Here is a 19690-nt window from a genome sequence, read left to right as displayed (position 1 = left end):
AGGAGACCTGGTCTAGCCAGAGGCAGAGGGTGGCACATCGGGAGAGGCCCGTGTGGCCTATCCCTGTTAGGGCCATGGTTGTATGAGGCTCTCGACAGGGCCCAGGTGTCTATCAAGGATAATGAAGCTGTAATTACAAAAAGAGCTTCAGAAAAGTACCCTGTGGGTGCAGGATACAGTTTTTTAGCTGCTCTAGTCAGGAAGGTGAGCCCAGTGGGAGGAAGGTGAGAAGCTGAGGCAGACAGCATGAGACAGATCACAGTTGTCCTCAGAGCCTCTGCCCTGTCACCCACATATGTCAAGCGAAAGAGATCTTGGGGTTTCTGGCCTCAGGACTCACACAGGCACTATTTGCAGGGACCACTTTCATTATTTAAAAGCACCACACATTGTTCACTGTAGCCAAAAGGTGGAAACTAAGCAATGCCCACTGAAGGACAAATAGATCGACAAAAGATGAACTACATGTGCAGTAGAATACTATTCAGCCTTTGAAAATGAAGGAAATTCTGACACAGGCTGCAAAAAGGCTAAACCTTGAGACCACTATGCTAAGTAAAACAACAGCCATAAAGGAATAAACATGATTCCACTTTTTTGAGGTACCTAGAGGGGTCAAATTCCGAGATAGTAACTAGAATGATGGTTACTGGGGGCTGGGAGGGGGGAGCGGGGAGTTACTCTTTAATGGCACAGAGTAGCAAGTTGAGATAAAAATGTTCTGGGAATGGGTAGCAGCAATGTTTATACAGAAACACTTACGTTGCATGTATATTATCACATAAAGAAAGAAACAAGCTCCTCCCATTAAGGCCTCACCGCTTCTTGAGAGCATCAAGTCTTATCTGTTACCATTCAGATCAGTCTTGGAACAGGCAGGTATGGCCTCCGACTTTTTTTTAAGAAGTAAAAATAGCAGCAACATCTATGAATGTCAGTCATGACCTCTGTGGGCCTGGCATCTCTGGGAGGTTAATAAAGCAAGGGGGTTGTGGTGGAAAGATTGTTTGCAGGGTACCTTGGGCCCCTCTCACCCTCCTCTGGTACAGGTTGTACTTTTGTGTGAAAGGAGAAGGAACCCCTCAGAGGAGATATGAGGGGTAATCGCAAACAGCTCCCAGCCACAGGGAGGATATTTGGGGTCTGAAATGGCCCTTTGGCCTATTTTTAGAGCCTAGACTCAGAATTCTTAAATAAACATCCAGCCACACTCAGGCCTATGTGGATCAGGATACCGATCCGGCACCAGACAGGTCACGCACGGTCACTCGTGGGCAGGCTGACACGCCTTGCCTGAGACCCTCATCCATCCTGTCAGACTCCTGGGCCAGAGTCGTGAGGAACCTTGGCAGCCTGCTCAAGACAAGGGTACAAACATCATGCACAGGCCAGCTCAGGCCGGAAATTACAAGAGCAAACACAATAGATTCTCATTTCCTGGCCCAAGAGCTTGGATACCATGATTCTGGCTTTTGGTTTCACTGTTAGGCAGAAAACTTTTGGGGAATTTCCAGCACTCCTCCCTGATGTGCTCACCTTCCCTGAAAGGCAGGATGCAGTGTGGAAAGACCATCAAAAGCCCAGTTCTCATTCAAACCCTGCCCCTCTGTGGTCCTGTGACCTTGGCCATTTTGGGCCTCAGTTTCTTCACTTGATCTTAGCCAAAAGGCCAAGAAACAACAGGCCTTGGTTTCTTTTTTTGCCGGGGGTGTTGGGAATCGAACTCAGGACCTTGCACTTGCCAGGCAGGCGCTTGTACCACTGAGCTGTATCCTGGGCCCCACACCTCAGTTTCTTGCCTAGATGGCAATAACAACATCTTCAACCTCAACTTGTATGAATCAAATGACACAGTGTCTGAGACATGCTTGGACCCTAGAGTGGCCATGCATTTTCTTCAGCCACGGTACCCAAAGCTTAGAGTGGAATAAGCTGTCCTAGGAGAGAACGGCCAGGAACACTAGTTGGAACAGACCAACACCTTATAGCTGGTAGGAGGCGCACAGAGTATTTTCCTAGGAAAGGGTCAGGGGAGCGGCTTCACCCACAGCACAGAGGGGCATCCCAAAATACAGGTTCAATGTCAAGCCACAGGTGAGCATTCCTTCCTGCTTCTCTGCTGCCTAATTACTATTTACACATTTGACTGCTTTTGCAGACAGCAGGGGAAGTGAAATCCCCCCTGAGAGACCTCGGGCTGTCACCTCTCCTCTTGGGGGGTCTTAGTTTCTGCATGTGTGTGGGGGGGGAAGAAAGCTCATTTGCAAGCCGGTGGTACACACCTGTAATCTCAGCATGCTGGGAGGCTGAAACAGGGGTATCCCAAGTTTGAGCCCAGCTCTGACAATTTAATGACTTCCTTAGTGAGACCCTACCTCCAACCTTAGAAGGACCAAAAAGGGCTAAAGATGCAGCTCAGTGTAAAGGCCCTGGGTTCAATCCTCAGTGCAAAAAAATTTTAGAAAGTAAAAAACTTATGTGCAAAGCCTTGGGAGGATTCAGCGAGATGACGGCTGTCAAATCCACCATACTGAAGGGTTTGGGGAAGTTTGTTGTCTCTTCCCCTCACAGGCCTCCCTCTGAGAACGAACCAGCCCACCCTGCCTGCGTGTGACCGGGGAGCATCTTGTCTTCCTCCTCTAACTCCAGGTCAAGCTGCGGTCCTGTGCAGGGATCACGTGTGCAGTGGGGACCACCTCAGACGCTCCAGGCTGGCATAGTGGGGGGCAGATGGGAGCAGCCCGGCCCCTCCCCAGGCAAGCCCTGGTGGGCCACCCGCCCGTTACGCAGCGGGAGGCGGCCAGGCCTAGGAGCCCCGCTGCTGGCGCCCGACTCCGAAGGCAGGCCCGAGTCGCTGGGCTGCACTTCCACCAAGACCCGCCTGCGCAGGAGCCCGGCGGGCCGCTCGGAGTAGGCGGCCGCGTGGTGCCCTCCGCAGGGCAACACGCAGAGCTGGGCACGGAAGGCGGCCTGGAAGCCGCGGCGGAAGTTCTCGTTGAAGTAGCCGTAGATGATGGGGTTGGCGCTGCTGTGGAAGAAGGCCAGCCAGTGCGCGAAGGGGAAGGCGTACACGGACAGCAGGTGCAGCTGCGGCTCGCTGAGCTGCCCGTAGTCGACAAGCAGCAGCAGCGCCCAGAGCGGCAGCCAGGACAGCGTGAAGAACAGCGCCACCATGACCAGCATGTGCACTACGCGCGCCTTGCGCCGCGACGCGCGCCTGCCCTCGGTGGCCGCCTCCTCGCCATCGCGCGCGGGGCCCGCGGCCTTGCAGAGCTTGCGCGCGATGCGGGCGTACATGACCACGATGAGCGCCAGCGGCGCCAGGTAGATGTGCGCGAAGAGCACAGCGGTGTAGACCTTGCGCATGCCCTTCTCGGGCCAGGCCTCCCAGCACGAGTAGAGCGGGTAGGAGCGGTTGCGTGCGTCCACCATAAAGTGGTGCTCCTCACGCGTCACGGTCAGCGTGACGGCCGAGGGACACATGATGAGCAGCGCCAGGGCCCAGATGACCGCTATGGTGACCAGCGATTTCCTCAGGGTCAGCTTCTCCCGGAAAGGGTGCACGATGCAGCGGAACCTGTGGCGGGCAGGGGAAAGAGAGGCAGGGGTGTGGGCGGTCCCTTGGGCCCGGCGAGGAGGAAGGCCGTCTTCATTAGGGCTGGTGGGATGAGGACACTTGACAGTTCCCATGGCACCTCCAGCCGGGTCGCAAGACACTCAGATGCTCATTAAGCGAGTTTGCAAGCAGACTGGTTTCTCACCTGGCAGGGAGGCAGCTCGCCCTGCTGAGTCCTCCAGCAGCAAAAGCAACAGCAGCATTGGCAGAGAGGGGAGGAGGGGACCACAGACTGGGGACACTGAATCCTGCCTGTGTGCTTCTGGGGTAAACCTAGAGCTGGCAGCAATCAGTGGCATGTGCTCTGTCCTGCGGCAGGCTGCCTGGGTGTTTCACCAAACACTGTAGCTGCTTACGGCTTTCCCAGAAAACCCTTGGAGCGCAGGTGTGGCTGCACCTGTGTTATTAACTCAGGTGAGTCCTCCCATCAGTATCCCCACTGTGTGAGGCCGGTCTGCACTGCATAGTTCCTTGTTAGAACCTCTCAGCAGCAATTGCTATTTCGCCCTTAATTTGTAGAGAGGAAATTGAGACTCAGAGGTGAAAGCAGTAAAAGGCCAGACTTTGAACCCTGCCAGACTGTGCTCCACTATGTCACATAAGGCAGCAGCTGTGAAGCCTCACCGTGCATTAGAATCTCCCAAAGCAATTTTTAAAAACCTGTGCTTATTTGTTTGGGCTAGAACTCCAGTGTGATTAGCCTAGGAAGGGGCTTTAGCACTGCTTTTCTTTGAGAGCTCTTGGGGTGATTCTCGTGTGCAGCCAGGGTTGAGAACTGCTGCTGGAGGTGGAGGAAGTGGATACCTGTTCCCTGGAGTGTGGTTCAAAGGCCATTGCTTGACTATGGCTCCAGGGCAGATGCTGTGACTCTATGAATGAACAGCCAGAAGGGCCAATTACTCGAATCCTTTCTAAGCCTCAGTTTCCTTATCTGTAAAATAAGGCCACTAATATGACCTCCTCTGTAAGGCTCTTGTGAAGAGGAAGTGAGATGCTAACACCCTTGTAGACATTTTGGATGCTTAACAGTGAGAAAAAGGAGGGGCCCCTATTTCTTCAGTCTCCACTGGTCTATTAATGCCAAAAACAGACATTTGAAAGGGAAGAGGAAGTAAAAAAGAAATTAAGATGTATTATATGTATTATGTACATGTTCCAACTTCCCACAATGAGTGTAGTCACTATGTACTATAAACACATATGAATAAAATTAAAAAAAAAACAAAAAACAGACACCTGCCAGGTATGCTAGTGCATGCCTATAATCCCAGAATGTGGGAGGCTGAGGCAGGAGGAGCACGGCAAGTTCAAGGCCAGCCTGGACTACATAGTAAGACCTTATCTCAAAAAAACAAACAAAAACCCAGATATGTGAGGTCTACCCAGTCAAACTTACTCAATAGAAGGGGAACCTGGCTGCGAGAAGGGAAGGGACTTTCTTACAAGGTCACATGGCTCCTTACAGCAGAACCTGTGCAAGAACATAGGTACCAGGCTGACTTCCAGCCAAAGAGCCTTTCCACTCACTAACCTGGGCCCCGCCCTTCTGCTCCCCTGTTTCTCAGCCTGGAAGTACTCTTCCCCTTTCCCACAGCCTGACTCAAGACTTGCTGCTTCAACTCTGTGACCATGACCTCTTTGGCTTTATAGCATTGCATACTCAAGACACCTCCAGAGAACAAGTAATTCTGAAGGCATGCAGCACTCACTATGAATGCAATAGCTGTTCCTAGGTGCAGACAATTACAGGGTGGTCCAGGAAGGCTTCTTGGAAGGGTGGGACTTAGAGAATACCCCAGACACTGCCGGAAAAAGGTTGCATTCACCTGGGACTCAACAACCATGACAAAACAAAGGTTGGCGGGGAGGGATTTCCACAAGCATCTGATTGGCTAGCTCTTTGTGGAAAAGGAAACTTGCTTCCTCATGCCAGCTGCCTATTTCCTTGGGCTACAAAAAACTAGGTTTGGTGTGAGCAAAGGTGGAGGGAAGATGAGAACACTAGATTCAAGAAAGGGCAGGGCTGAGAAGTGCTCATGTAGGAGAAAGGACAAGGAAGTGGGTGTGGAAGAAATAAAACAATGTTAGCAGCTGGCGTTCAGACTCTGTGCCAGGCACTGTGCATAAGCCTTCTAGGCAGAAGTTCCCAGAAGTCTCCAGCCCTTAGAGAGTGTCTTCCACTTATAGAAAGGATTGAAGAGGCTCAGAATAGCTAAGTGACTTACTCAACATTCTACAGTGAGGCAATGATAACAAAACTACCTTGGGCTGATCAGCCCACTTCCAGTCCTTGGGGGAAGGACCAGCCGGAGCCCCCTCAGCACTGGAGATGCTGAGCTGGAAGAGGCCCAAGTGCAGGGCACTAAGGAGGACTGGTGGGCTTGGGGCTGGCTCAAAGCCTCCTAGGCCCCCACTCAGTTCAGTTCCTCACCTGTGGCCTCATATAACATGTTTAGCAGAGAGTCTACTGGGCCTTGAGGCTGAAAGATCAGAAGTGGCAGAGGTAGGTGAAGTAGGGATTGAGAAAAGCCAGGGCTTCAGGGACCAGCAAGCAGGCTGCAGGTGAGGATGAAGGAGCTGGGGGGAGAACCCCTTCCCCAAGCTGCCCTGGCTCAGATTTTATAGGAGGCAGGATTCCTGCTGCTCAGGACCAGGACTGCCCTCCAGCTCCTCAAGGGTCCCAGGAAGGTACCGAACCTCCTCAGGAGCTGCCCCTAGGCCTCCAGAGGAGCGAGTGCTTGTATCCCCAGAAGTCTAGAGGGCAGTTAGCACCTCAGCCTCCACTTAGGTCTGAGGATTCATTCCCACCTGCCACAGAGTGGCCCCAGCCTCCCAGCCAGCCCAGCACCAGAGGTGGTGCCTCCCCTTGGCGCCCGCCCCAGGAGGCCCTGAAAATCTCTTACCTTTCTACAGCGATGGCCACCAGCGTGAAAACGGAAGCTGACACGGACATGCCTTGCACCAAGCCGCTCATCTTGCACGTAGCATTGTCAAAGGGCCACCCTGCAATGACAGAGGTCTTCACGGGGGAAAGGTGCCCACCCACTGACCGTCAGGGACTCCTGGGCATCTATGCTAGGATCTCTGAAGATTGAGCCTTTCTTCCTGTCCTGCTGAGGGGTGGGAATCATCTGGTCTCTGCTTGCACACTTCCAGAACTGAGGAACCAAACAGCCCATCCCAGCACAGACAGCTCCAACCAGGTAAGAGGTGGCCCCTGTGTTGCCCTGTGATTTCTGTCCTTGAGCCCTGCCTGGCTTTCTGTACCTCTCTCGGCCTGGGTTCCAAGCCACTCCATCCTCACAGCAACCCTGCTACTATCATCCTCTTTTTATAGCTGGGAAAACTGAGCAGACGCACTGATAGTCTCTGCCCCTAAATCACTATGGATCAGCGGTGAGTCAGGCCTGAATGCTGGGCAGTTTAAGAAATGAGAACATCTAGGAAAACACACACTTATTTTCTCATTTGTGCTAAGAAAACACAGGAAGGATAAATCAGAAAATAATGAGACTGGCAACCTGTACAGGGAAACGGTGAGAATGGGGTACAAACAATGCAGGGCTGAGGCACTTGAGATGACACAGCAGGACATTTCTCTGAATATATCTGTATGTCTCTGGCTTTTTAGAACCACAGCCATGTTTCAGAAATAAAAACGCTAAAATCTGTCTGAGTATGGGAGAACCTACAGTGGAACACAAACAAGAATGAATGAAATCATATTACAAACGAATAATTAACCACATTGAAGGCAGGAGGTTAGGCACTAACCCACATAAGTGACTTTGGAAATCAGTATTCCAACTGGTTTTACTATTAGACTAAAGAGGAAAAGAACCGTACCCAAATCCCGTACCCTCATGAATAAATCCATGGCATCCCTGACAAAAATACATAAAGTGGATCTCACTATGGGAAGAAGGGGAGCCCCACATCACTGATGCTAAACTGATCAGATAAATAAATCTGTTATGAAAGAATAGAGCTGGATTTCTCATTGTCTGAGAAGTTACAAATAAAGAAAAGGGGGAAATTAAAATGCATCTTGTGATACTGGCTTGGAATCCAAAGTATTAGTATGATCTCATAGTTTTAAAAATACAGATAGATGGCTGGATATAGAACCAAATAAAGGTACATGTGCGAAACACCTCGGTGTAAATATATACATACATTTTTTTTCCTAGCTCTGTCCCTTGACAGAGAAGCAGTGACACCCCATAGCAATGGGCACCCCTGCAGCCCAGGTCATAGCTTCTAAAAACTACTCTCCAGTGAAAGAAAACAGAACTCCTTAGAGAAATGCTTCATTCCAGGGTGACGCAAGGAAAATGCGAGATGAGCCTGGAACATTTTGTGGTGCCAGAAAGCAAGGAGCTACAGTACTCAGAAAATCTTGGCAACACGTTGGAAGGACACAGAAGCCCCCTGGAAAGAGCACTCATGCCCTAAGCTGGTGCAATTTAAGTGACAAAATAAAGAATGGTCAGACTGGATTAAACCCCAGGGAGTAGAATTCCATTTAATAAATGTAGAAGGAATGACGTTATTAGAATGTTATCACCGAGAAAACATGACAGCCATAATTATTGCAGGCAGGAACTATCAATACATGCAAAAATTAGAATGCAAAAGTATAATGAGAAATGACATTTGCATAGTGTCAAAGTATCTCCGAAGATACAGAATATTTATTAGTTATAAAAGGAAAAATAATTGTCTTACAGTTGAAAAACCTGACAGACACCATTTTGACCACATAATCAGGTAACCACCACCATTAATCACATATGCTTAGTAAACATGTCTTCCATGGTGTTCTTGGCAAAAATGCATATACTAAGCTGGGCATAATGGTGCACACCTGTAACCCCAGCACTCTGGGAGGCTGAGGCAGGAGAATAGCAAGTTTGAGCCTAGCCTGGGTAACAACTGTCTCAAAATTTAAAAAGGGTAAAGCGCCTGGGGAGGAGGCCCTCGGTTTAATCCCAAGGACTGCAAAAGACAGAAAAAAATAAACTGGATATAATTAAGGAAAAACATAGGGCCAACTCAAATTTGCACAGCATTCTGCAAAATAAGTGATCAGCACTCTTCACATGTGTTGAGGTCATGAAAGGAAGAGCTAGGTTGGATCCCAGACTAGAAAGGTGGTGCTGGCCAGGTGTGGTGGTACACATTTGTAATCCAGCACTCAGGAGGCTGAGGCAGGAAGAGTATCTCGAGTTCAAGGCTTGTCTGAACTATATAGCAAGACCCTCTCTCAAAAACAAAAAAGAAAAGTGGTACTGATCTGACTTCTGAAAAACACAATCAAGAACACTATAAAAACCAAGACCCCTAAAGTCTAAAATCCCCAAAACACCTGTAATCCCAGGACTCAAGAGGCTGAGGCAGCAGGATCATTGCAAGTTGGAGACCAGCCTGGGCTATAGAGTGAACTCAAGGCCAGCCTGAACTGCATAGTGAGACCATGTCTCAAAAAGGCAAAAATAAATAAATAATTTAAAAATAAATAATAAAACCCCCCAAATCATATTCCTAATATATTAAAATCCTGAGATCTGAAATCAGAAACGATAATTCCTATTGGGGGAAAAGAAAGACTCTATAAAAGAAGTAGCAGAAAGCCAAATTCTGGGGAAGGAATTGTGTTATCAGCTGCACACAGGACACACATCTTCAGAACAAATACCTAGAAATCCAGGAAAGCGGTATTTGGGGTGTGTCTTCGAGGGCATTGCCAGGGGGATTGGTGTGCGAGGCTGACAGTGGACTAGGTGGGGAAGAGCCACGGAGTACACAATGAATGCGACCATCTCAGAGCGCTGGGCCCGCAAAGAAAACCGGCAGCTGTTCGTAGCCATACAAGACTTCAAAATCCAGTTAATGACTGTGAAGCTGGCTGGTCCTTAGGGACCACTGTATAATTGCCCCTAAGCAATCCCTGCAGTACACAGCACATGCCGAATCTTCTTAGTGCACTAAAAACATAGGTTTAAGGTGTTTAAGTGGTACTGATCTTACTTTTTGAAGTTTTGCACCCACTATTTTACATTATCTTTTTTTACAATTCACTGTGCTATGTGTTTCGTCTCCACATCATTTCCAGCAATGGAGGTACAGATTGTGTAAGACTCTTAGAGAGTTCTGCTTTGTTTTATGCTTTTTCTCCTTCACATTTGACTCCACAAAACTGCACCATCACAGCTCTGACTTTGTGTGTAAATGCTCTGTTTATGTAGAACTCTGAGACCCCTCAGGAAATGAAGAGATGTCCTGTCTGCACAGGTGCATGTACAGAATATAACACTTCTCAGGATGCTGCTTCTCTGGGAGACTGCCTGCGGGCTGGTGATGCATTGAAGCTTTTGGATCGATCTTAACAGAAGACTAAGGCTGTCTTGGTACTTCAGATGACTGCAGTTAGGAAGCTGAGAATACACAATTGCCAACCTTAGCAATATGCATTTATACCTTTCATTTTTTACTTATTGTTTCAGTAATACAGTTCATCTGCTAAAAACTGTCACCCCTACATATAACCATCATTAGTATTCCGACTTGAGTGTTTATGCTTACAAAGGTTTGTGCGTTATTATTATAGCTTGTTTTATTTTGTAAAGCGACCTTTGAAGTCATCTGTCAGGTTTTTATGTATTTCTCAAATAAATCTCCCTTCAAAAATGTAAATAAATGCTTTCTGTGGGGGTTGAGACAGGGTCTTATTATGTAGTTCAGGCTGGCTTTGAACTCACTGTGTAGCCTAGGCTGGCCTTCAACTCAGGGGAATCCTCCTGCTTCAGCCTCCTGAGTGCTGGGATTGCAGGCATACACCACCTTACCCAGCAACAGATGCCTTTTAAAGATTTTAAAAAGTATTTTTCCCAGAATTATGTTTCCCAGATTTTGAGCTTTTGAGATTTTAGACTTTAGAGATTTTGATCTTTTAGGATTTCAACAGTTAGCATTATGGGTTTTGGACTGTGTCTCTCAGGATTATAGCTCAAAACCCTAAAAAAGGACATCTGTGGGGAAATTAATGAAATTTGAACACAATCTGCTGATCAGCTAATAGTATATTAATGCTTATTCCCTGGTTTTGATCATTATATTATGGTTATTTGGGATATTAACATTAGGGGAAAATGGGCAAAGAGTACATGAGAATTCTTTATATTATTTCTTTGTTTGGTTTGGTTTGGTTTGGTTTTCGAGACAGGATCTCACTATGTAGTGCAGGCTGGTCTTGAACTCACAGCGAGCCTCGTGTTTCGTCTTCCCTAATGCTGGGATTACTGGTGTGTACCACTATGCTCGGCTCTTTGTACTAGTTTTGCAAATTTTCTTTTAGTTTAAAATCATTTCAAAATAAAAGACCACCAGATTCACAAGATTATGTACTGTATGGTTTTATTTATATAACATCCTTGCAAAAGCCAACCTATATTTCCCATCCTGGCAGAAAATGGATTGATTGTGCCAGGGCATGGAGGGAGGAGCCAACTCCAAAGAATGGGGGTGGGATTGGGGTATCTTTTACAGCGAGGGAAGTTTTCTGCATCTTGACTGCAATGGGAGCTGTATGACTGCATGTGTTCATCAAAACTTGTGGGGCTGTCACTAAAAAAGTGTATTTTGTTGTATGTTGAATTATGCCTTAACAAAATAATTTAAATGTAAAACATGCACACGTGCACAGCACATTTCCTAAGAATGTATACAAATGAAAAGATACAAATTAAATATAACAGAATGACACCCCATGCATCTGAGAGGGGATGTGGAGTGTGGTAGGAATACAGAAGGGAACAAATAAATAAACAGGAAATAAATGAGGAGCTTCACAGCACACAGTGCCATGAACTGTGGCGTAAATAATTCAATCCTCTGCCCTTGGGGAAGGGAGAAGGAGGAGGGAGGCAGTGGGAGAGGGAGGCAAGAAGAAAGAGAGAGGCTGAACGGAGTTTCCTTCACTTTCCTTTCTATAAGAAACTAAACATTCCGCAGAAGCAAACGGTAGCCCCTCCATACAGCACCACTCTAAGCAGGTGTGAAAAGAAGCTCATTTATTAATATGGAACCATTAACAAGTAAACGGATTTCAATTAATCTTATTTATAACACGTGAGATATTTTTAGGCAAGGAGGGCAAAAGATATAAGTACGATGGCTTAGAAAGATAGTTCTTCTTTAATTTGCCTGTATTTGGATAAAAGATTGTGGAAAGAGACCTGAGAAACTGGCACCATCATCCAGCAGAGGAGCATGAGGCCGGAGGATGCGGGGGAGGGAGGTTTCTCTCCGGGCATCTTCCGTGGCTGGACCACGCGAGTGCTTTGCCTGCTCCAGTGATTTTTAGAATTTAGGCCTGGCAGACACCAGCTTTACCAACTGTGAGCTCACCATACCACAGCCAAGCCGTGTGGTTCATTGGTGCCCGTGGTGCCCCTGCACACGTGTGCATGCGTGTACCAGTGTCTGCGGGCACTGGGAGAGGGGTGCACGGGTGATTCTCGGCATCCCTGAAGGAAGCTGGGGCTTAACCATGAGTAGAGGTTCCAGTGGCAAGACCAGGACTGCTGAGGGAGGCAGACCCTGCCATAGCTGCATTTCCGGGGGCCCAGAACCTACAGAAACATAGGGTGTGGCCCCTCTGGACGGTCAGGTCAGTCACTCCAAAGGGAGGATCCAGAACTTGAGCTCCTGGGAGTTTGAGCTCAGAGTCTTCAGACTAGACCTTTAGGGGTCTCCACAGCTCTGAAAACCAGCGCCTTGCTGCCTGGAGCCCAAGGGCCCTTGGTTCTGAAAGAACAGCTGATCACAAGACAGTGTGTGACAGTGGGGACGTTAGGACATCTGCAGGATGCACAGGTAAGGAATTAGAAGTCAGGTGGTCACATCCACCTTCTGTCAATCCCTGCGAAGTGGCGGCCAGCCCCTGCTTAGACACTCCCAGTAACAGGGAGTTCTTTACCTTCTGCACAGGACTGTCCTCTGGGAGAGTTCAAAGTGTGGGTGTTTAGGTCCCTACTCAGGGAAATCTGCCTCCCTCCCACTTCTTCCCATTAGTCCCATTCTGCCCAGGACAGCTACATGGGAGAGCGGGACTGCAGTGTAGTGTAACTCGGAGTAGGCGTGTGAGAACATGGACCTGGACACTTACCAGTTATGCAACTAGAGACCAGTCCCTACCACCATTCTGAGCACGTCTCCTCATCCATAAAATGAGGACAATAATAAAGGATGCTTTGTTGGACTCCTGGGGGAATCATTAAGATTATGCATGAAGCATATGTAACATAATACACAAAGAAAATGATTAACTTATTGTATCTACGATTTCTAGTCGAATCCCCTCAGCCACCAGACAGTCTGGAGAGCCTGAGACAATCATATCTCTACCAAGAGGCCAGCCCAGCAATGATCTCTGTCTTCTGTTTCAGGTTTAGCTGACAGCAGATGAGGTGCCACCGCCCGTACTGCCGCCGCCCTGCCCACACTTACCAGTGATGAGGTTGTCCACGAGGGTGGTGGGCATACAGAAGATGCCCACCAGCAGGTCGCTGACAGCCAGGTTGAGGATGAACATGTTGGTGACAGTGCGCATGTGCCGGTTCTTCAGCACAATGAAGCAGACCAGGGCATTGCCCACCATGCAGAGGAGGAAGATGAGCAGGTAGGCCACGATGAACATGGCTGCCACTGGTGAGGAGTGCTGGTAGTAGGAGGAGAAGGTGAGGTTTGCAGCCAGGGTGGCCTCGGCATTACTCCCATTCTGACTTGGGGGCCAGCTGCCGTTGGGAGACTGAGGGAGCTCCCCTAGGACCGAAAGAGCATAGAAATCAGGACCCTAGGCAAAAAAGTCATGGTCAACTCTTCACCAGGGGTGAAAGCCTTCTGTGTGGCTCGCCTTTGTACCCTGGTCACATGCTTGACTCTAATGACGATGGATCCATTCACTCCTTCTATCTCACCACTCCAACTCTAAACTCTCACCCACCTCACCCAAGACCCGTTCCCCAATGTGGACTATACTCCATCATCAATACTCCTCGACCCGTCCGTGCTCTGTCCTGCTGGCCTTGCTCTGGACCAGATGGCTCTCACTTCTATGGCCTGCATCCCTGGGGTTCCCTTGCCATTTGGCTTCTGACTGGGCTTAGCCAAGGGGATGTGCTAAAGGAAATGGAAGGGGAGAAGAGAGAAGAGGTCTAGGTGTTTGTCTCTTATCTCCCTCCCCGCTGGCCCAATTCTGCCAGAGGATGCCTCTCCATTCCTTATGGGCACAGCTTGATCCTTGCTAAATTCATGTGTGTGAATCCTAACTTCCAAAATCCTGTAATATATTTAAAGAGGCCTTCAGGAGATAGATTAGGATTAATCTAACTGGGAGATAATTAGATGAGGTCATAAGGGTGGGGCCCTCATGATGGCATTAGTGGCTTTATAAGAAGAGATTCTGGTCTGGCACACTAGTTCTGTCTTGCCAGATGGTGCCCTCACCATGTCACAGTGTGGCGTGGAGGCTCTAGCAGATGCTGGCACCATGCTCTTGGACTTCCCAGCTCCCAAAACAGCAAGCTAAATAAGCCATTGTTTTTTATAGATGACCCCATCTTGGTATTTCATTATAGCAACAGAAAATGGACTAAGACTGTTCCATGGCTATAGTTCTTGCCAGGCGACACCAGCACTGCTCCCTCTCCTTGCACCAACAGGCCTGCGGGTGGGAAGAGCGTCCTGTGGCTGCTCAGCCCCATAATGAGCATGCAGCGAGGCGGCCCTGCTTTGTGTGTGTCTGCCTCGGGACCAGGCTTGAGCATGTGTTTCCCAAGCTGTGTGTCAAAGGAAGAGGCCCAGTGTCCAACCGCAGCTCTTCTGGGAAGTCATTAGCTGTGGTGACTCACGATGTTGTCTCACAAACTCTCCTCCTGCCTTCCTCTGGGACTGAACGCGGCCCATTCCAGGGGATGGAGAGTCTTTGGGGAACCTTTCTGCCTTACCCAGAGCTCAGCCACTGGCCAGGAGGCCCAGTGGAGGCTTGAGACCTGGGGACTGGAGGCCCCTAGGGTAGCAGGGCCAATAAACTGGTGCCAGCAGGGCTAAGGGGGCACTCCAGTGGAGGCAGAGCTGGAGAAGTTAGAAAGTTCTTGCACCTGGTAAGACAGGATGACACTCCTGCTTAGGTTTTTCAAGGGCATCCCTGGCTAACATTGTTACCAAAATATAGAAAATATCAACTGTGTACAAGAGAGACTATTCTAGTGAACCTATCCAAGAGCATAGTTTAACAAGCCAGTACCAGAGAGAGAAGAATTCCCTTACATAATTCACCAAACTTCAGCAACCATCAGCTGAAGGCCAACCTTCTTTCAATCCTATTCTTATTCTTTTTGAGTCACTTTGAAGCAAATACCAGACATCGTTTCTTTTCATCCACAAATATTTCAGTTTGTGTCTCTAAAACATGTCTCTAATTGTTTAAAAGCCACGATCACATCATTATCAAGTCTAACAAAATTAACCATTAAGTTACATTATGATCAAATGTTCAGCATCCACCATTCAAAATTCCCTGATGGTTTCCTAATTTTTTAAAATAGTTTGAGGATCTGAACAAGCTTTCTACTACCCATTGTTATGTGGCAACCACCCCAACCTTAGTGTTGTGGCAGCACAGCTTGGCATTTGGGTGGTTCCTCTGCAGGTTTCTCTTGGGATCTCTCATGCAGCTGCAGCCACGTGATGGCTTGACTGGGGCTGGAAGGTCCAAGACAGTCTCTCTCCTGTTGCTGGTGATTAGTGCTGGTTATTGGCACGGGGTGGGTCTCAGTTCTCTACTGGCCTCACCTTCCAAGAGGCTGGACTGGGCTCCTTAGAGAACAGAGCCCTTAGGATTCCAACAGCAAATGAAGAAGCTGGCATTTTCACATCACTTTTGCCACTTCCCATTGGCCAAAGCAGCCCAGATTTATTTATTTATTTATTTATTTTTTGGTTTTTCTCCGGTACCAGGAACCAAACTCACGACCTTGCGCTTGCCAGGCAGGCGCTTTTGCCGCTGAGCTAAATCCCCAGCCCCTGCAGCCCAGATTTAAGCCAGTGGAGAAACAGCTTCCAGCTCTTGCTAGGAGGAACACCCACACTGCACTGCAAGGGGATGTGGACCTAGAAATGTGATTCACTAAGTTCCACCCTTATAAAATCTGCCATCAAGCCTATACTGCATTTGGATGATGTGGCTCCTGAGTCTCTTAGCTTAGAGGTTCCCCCTCTGCAATATTTTTGTAATTTTTGTAATTTTTTCCCCTCTGTAATTTATTTGTCATAAAGGCTGCACCATGCATTTGTAAGTTTCCTGCAGATTTTACTGATTGCTCCCTTGTGATGTCATTTTACACACTCTGCTCTCTGTGGCCTGCATTTCCCCTAATTAGTAGTTGGATCTGAAAGGTTTGATCAGTCAGCGCCTTCAGGGGATGGCAGTCTGATCCTCCACCATCAAGTTCCCCATCAGCTTTTCACTTAATATTTTAGCACCCTCTAATGAGCAGTACCCTGAGCCTTAATTGTATTTTAAGTACAATCCACATTCTTTACCATGGCTTCAACCACACTGGGTGGTCTGATCCCTATTGACATCTCCCAGTCCTATGCAGTACCTTTCTCTCCCTGGCACATGATGGTGCGGCCACTTTGACACCCTCTCGGGGCCTACACACTCTTGCTTTTTCTGGCCCCAAGGCCTTTGTTCTCCCCACCTTTGATGCTCAGCTTAAATGTTGTCTTCCCAGAGAAGCCCAAACTGATTATTTATTTATTTGGTACTGGGAATCGAACTCAGGATCTCACACTTGCCAGGAATGGCACTGTGCTGCTGAGCTATATCCCCATCCCCGACTGATTATTTAGAGTAGATGCTCCACCTTTATCTCTCATAGCACCTTATTTCAGTTCTTCAATCTGTTCACATTTTGTTTTTAGGATTATTGTCTTCCCCCACCCATCCTTAAAAATCAGCTCCTGGAGAGCAAGGGTCTTCCCTTTCTTGTTAGTGGCAGTACCTGCCCCTACTCAATGTTTAAGTAAACAGTTGATGAATGGGCAGTGAATAAATATTTGTAGGAAACAGAAAAGGCAGTGTGGACCCCAATACCAGCAGACGGGGTGCTGCTCAACGCAGACAGTGCAGTACTAAAGGCTTCTCTAGGCCCCTGCAGAACCAAGGATAGCATCACTTCTCCAGGCCTGTCACTGTGCTGAGCCTCAAAGCCAACCCCACACCAATCCCCATGATGGGGGACCTGTGGCTGTGCACAGGCAGAGGAAATTGCCAGAACCTTGCAGGGGTAGACTCCAGCCTACCTGCTTCCTCAACTCCCTTCCCTTGGCCCTAAGTGAAGCCATTTTCCAAAATCTGCCCCCAGAGAGTATCTGAGAGCGACCCTGCCCATCTCCAGTGCCCCGGCAAGCCCGGGTATGCTAGACTCAGCCCAGCTTCCAGAACTGGGCATTGGTCCTTTCTTCCTGGCAAAGAACTTCTTCTTGTCCCAGGCAATTCCCTGGATGGGAGGGCTGCTCGCCTCCAAGCAGAAGACCTCATTAACACCTTGGATTTGTCCTTTCTGGGATCTGCCAGGTGCCCTTGTGGTTACATCCTGTGAAATTTTTACACTTTAAACCAAGTTAACCTCCTGGAGGTCTTGGGATATAATGAGGCTGTCTCCAGGGCACACTGGTGATCTCACAGACCAGGCTCTGGACCACTGAAAGTCAGCATGGGGAAAAGATCCAGGCACAGTGGGGCTCAAAGTGTGGTTCCCACCAGCAGAATCGGCATCACCTACAACTTAGGAGAAACAGATTCTCAGGTCTCATCCCTGACCTAGGGAATTAGAAACCCTGGGGGCTGGAGCCCAGCTATTGTGTGTGTGTGTGTGTGTGTGTGCGCGCGTGCGCGCGCTTAGCATTCAGAAGGCTCTGGATTCCCTCCCTTGCATGTCTCTTAACAAAAAAAGAAAATAAAGTTTTTTTTTTTTTTTTTTAAGCATCCTCCAGATGATTCCAATGCACATACTAGTTTGAGAAACCCAGGACTAAAAGGACTTGGACCAGTGCCCTAGTGGTGAATATCCACTCTCTGGGAAGTCCCAGCCCTCCTTCTGCCTCCCCACTTTGGTCCCCAGCCCTCAATGTCTCACTTTTAAAACAGAAATGCAAGCATTTCCTAGCTGTGACATAGAGCAGATCATGTCACCTCTCTGGAAACCACATTCCTTATTGCTGAGATGGAGATAAATTCATTCCTACCAAAGAGGAGTTGTGGCAAAGTTTCAAAGCGGTAACCTATGGCCGGGGATATAGCTCAGCGGCACAAGCCCCTGCCTGGCAAGCACAAGGTCCTGAGTTTGATTCTCAGTGCCAAAAACAAAACAAAACAAAACAAAACAAAACAAAACAAAACAAAAACACCTGGTCAAGGAGGTAACATAAAGAGCTTGGAGCCAAATGGGTGCTCGGTAACACTGGGTAGCAGCAGCATTGAGTGTGTAGACTGCACAACGCATGTGAGCATAGTATTTTACAATACTCTTAGTGGGAGCCTCCCTACAAGCCAGAAAGACGTATGAGAAAGAAAGGAACACCTAAAGGAAGGCGCTTAGTCCCAGACCCAGCTTCCGGGCGCCCAAAATCACAGCTCTCCCACTAACAACATCGTCGTTGCCGCCACCTGCTGGTTGGTCCTGGTAACACGTGGGGACGCAGCCCTAGACGGGAGACTCGGTTCAACCCCCCACCTCCCACATCCCACACCCCACCCCAACACCACCTCCTGGGATCTTTTTGATGAACCCAGCACTGAATCTACTGAAAAACACCACGTGAGGGACTGCCATAGGTACAGAGGACAAAAGAGAACAAACAGCTAATAAGCTCTCAGAACATAAAGTTCAAGTTCATTCATTTACAAGGGAACAGCAGAGTAACCTTTTCATCAATCAGATCGGCAAAATGAGAAGTGCTCAGGGAGGGACGCGCGCTGCAGGGGGGCACCCCAATCAGCTGAGCCTTCCCAGCAGGGCACAGCCAGCCAGCACCTAGACCAGGACCTGCTCCCAGATCCAGCCTTCCACCAGGTTGTAGTCCTGAGGAGCGGAACTTGGTACCACATGGGAATATATTGCCATGGACACAAAATAGTGCGTACATGCGTTATAAATCCCTAATCCCTGTAAATAGTGTTTTTGTGTAAACTGGCGATTAACTTTTAAAAATTAACAGTGTTGGTCCACAGGGGGTAGTGTTTCCTCAAGCTATTTCTATTTTCCTTTTTTGCCAACATGTATGTGGCGTTCCTAATCAGAAAGAAACTCTGATAAAATACCGATTACATCACCGGTGGGTTCCAGCCCCAATTCATAACCAAAGCACTGGATTGTAACAGTACAGATTCCCACTGCTCACACTCTAGCAAATGGATCCGAATGGGGTGGGGGTGCGGGTGCTGGTTTTTGTTTGGTTATTTTTTTTTAATTCTCCTGGTGATTTCCCTGTGCAACTGGATTTAAGAATCACCGACCTGTACAGTGTCTACCCTCAAGGCCCACTGTTTAATGGAGTTTAACATTTTTGAGGATCACCAAACTCTGCAACGGATGCATTTTATTTCATTTCACCTCTCCAAACGGCTTTCTCCTGACACACGGTGAATGGTCCCTGTTTGGAAAGGAATTACGGTCTTCAAAAGCACTGGATCTTCTCCCAAAAGGGACGCCCAATGTCTGACACATACACTTCGGGGAGTAGAGAGGTTTTAAGGATTTGGTTCACTCTACATCATCACTTTTCCTCTCCTTGGAGCACAGTGACTTCTCCTGTGGGGAGTCAGCCTGCCTCCCTGCAGGTAGCTTTTGAGAGACTGTCAAGCAGGGATAGCACTTACCTTTGGCTAAAAGATGGCCATCAGACCTCTTTTGTTTTGCATTTGTCTCTGGGTCCTAGTAACGCATCTTTCCTCTCACTAATCCTTCTCTTTCCAGTAGATGCCCATTGTTCTTTCTTTCTTTG

The 19690-nt window shown here is 48.3% G+C and overlaps 1 protein-coding gene across 1 annotated transcript in view; it reads right to left on the bottom strand.

Moving 5' to 3' along the window:
- Positions 1 to 2644: 2644 nt before the first annotated feature.
- Npffr1 (neuropeptide FF receptor 1) overlaps positions 2645 to 19690 on the bottom strand; it is a 24328-nt gene continuing 7282 nt past the window's right edge. Inside the window, exons 2-4 of the mRNA XM_005390064.2 lie at positions 13127 to 13441; positions 6520 to 6619; positions 2645 to 3577 (exon numbers count right to left, since the gene is read on the bottom strand). Coding sequence (XP_005390121.1) covers positions 2698 to 3577; positions 6520 to 6619; positions 13127 to 13441 — 1295 coding nt within the window. The 3' untranslated portion in view covers positions 2645 to 2697. The remainder of the gene's footprint in view (positions 3578 to 6519; positions 6620 to 13126; positions 13442 to 19690) is intronic.

Source organism: Chinchilla lanigera, unplaced genomic scaffold (assembly GCF_000276665.1).
Source record: "Chinchilla lanigera isolate Chin_1 unplaced genomic scaffold, ChiLan1.0 scaffold00036, whole genome shotgun sequence".
Classification (NCBI taxonomy): Eukaryota; Metazoa; Chordata; class Mammalia; order Rodentia; family Chinchillidae; genus Chinchilla; species Chinchilla lanigera.
The sequence above is the reverse complement of the archived record's forward strand: the minus strand, read 5'-3'. Positions and strand labels throughout refer to the sequence as shown.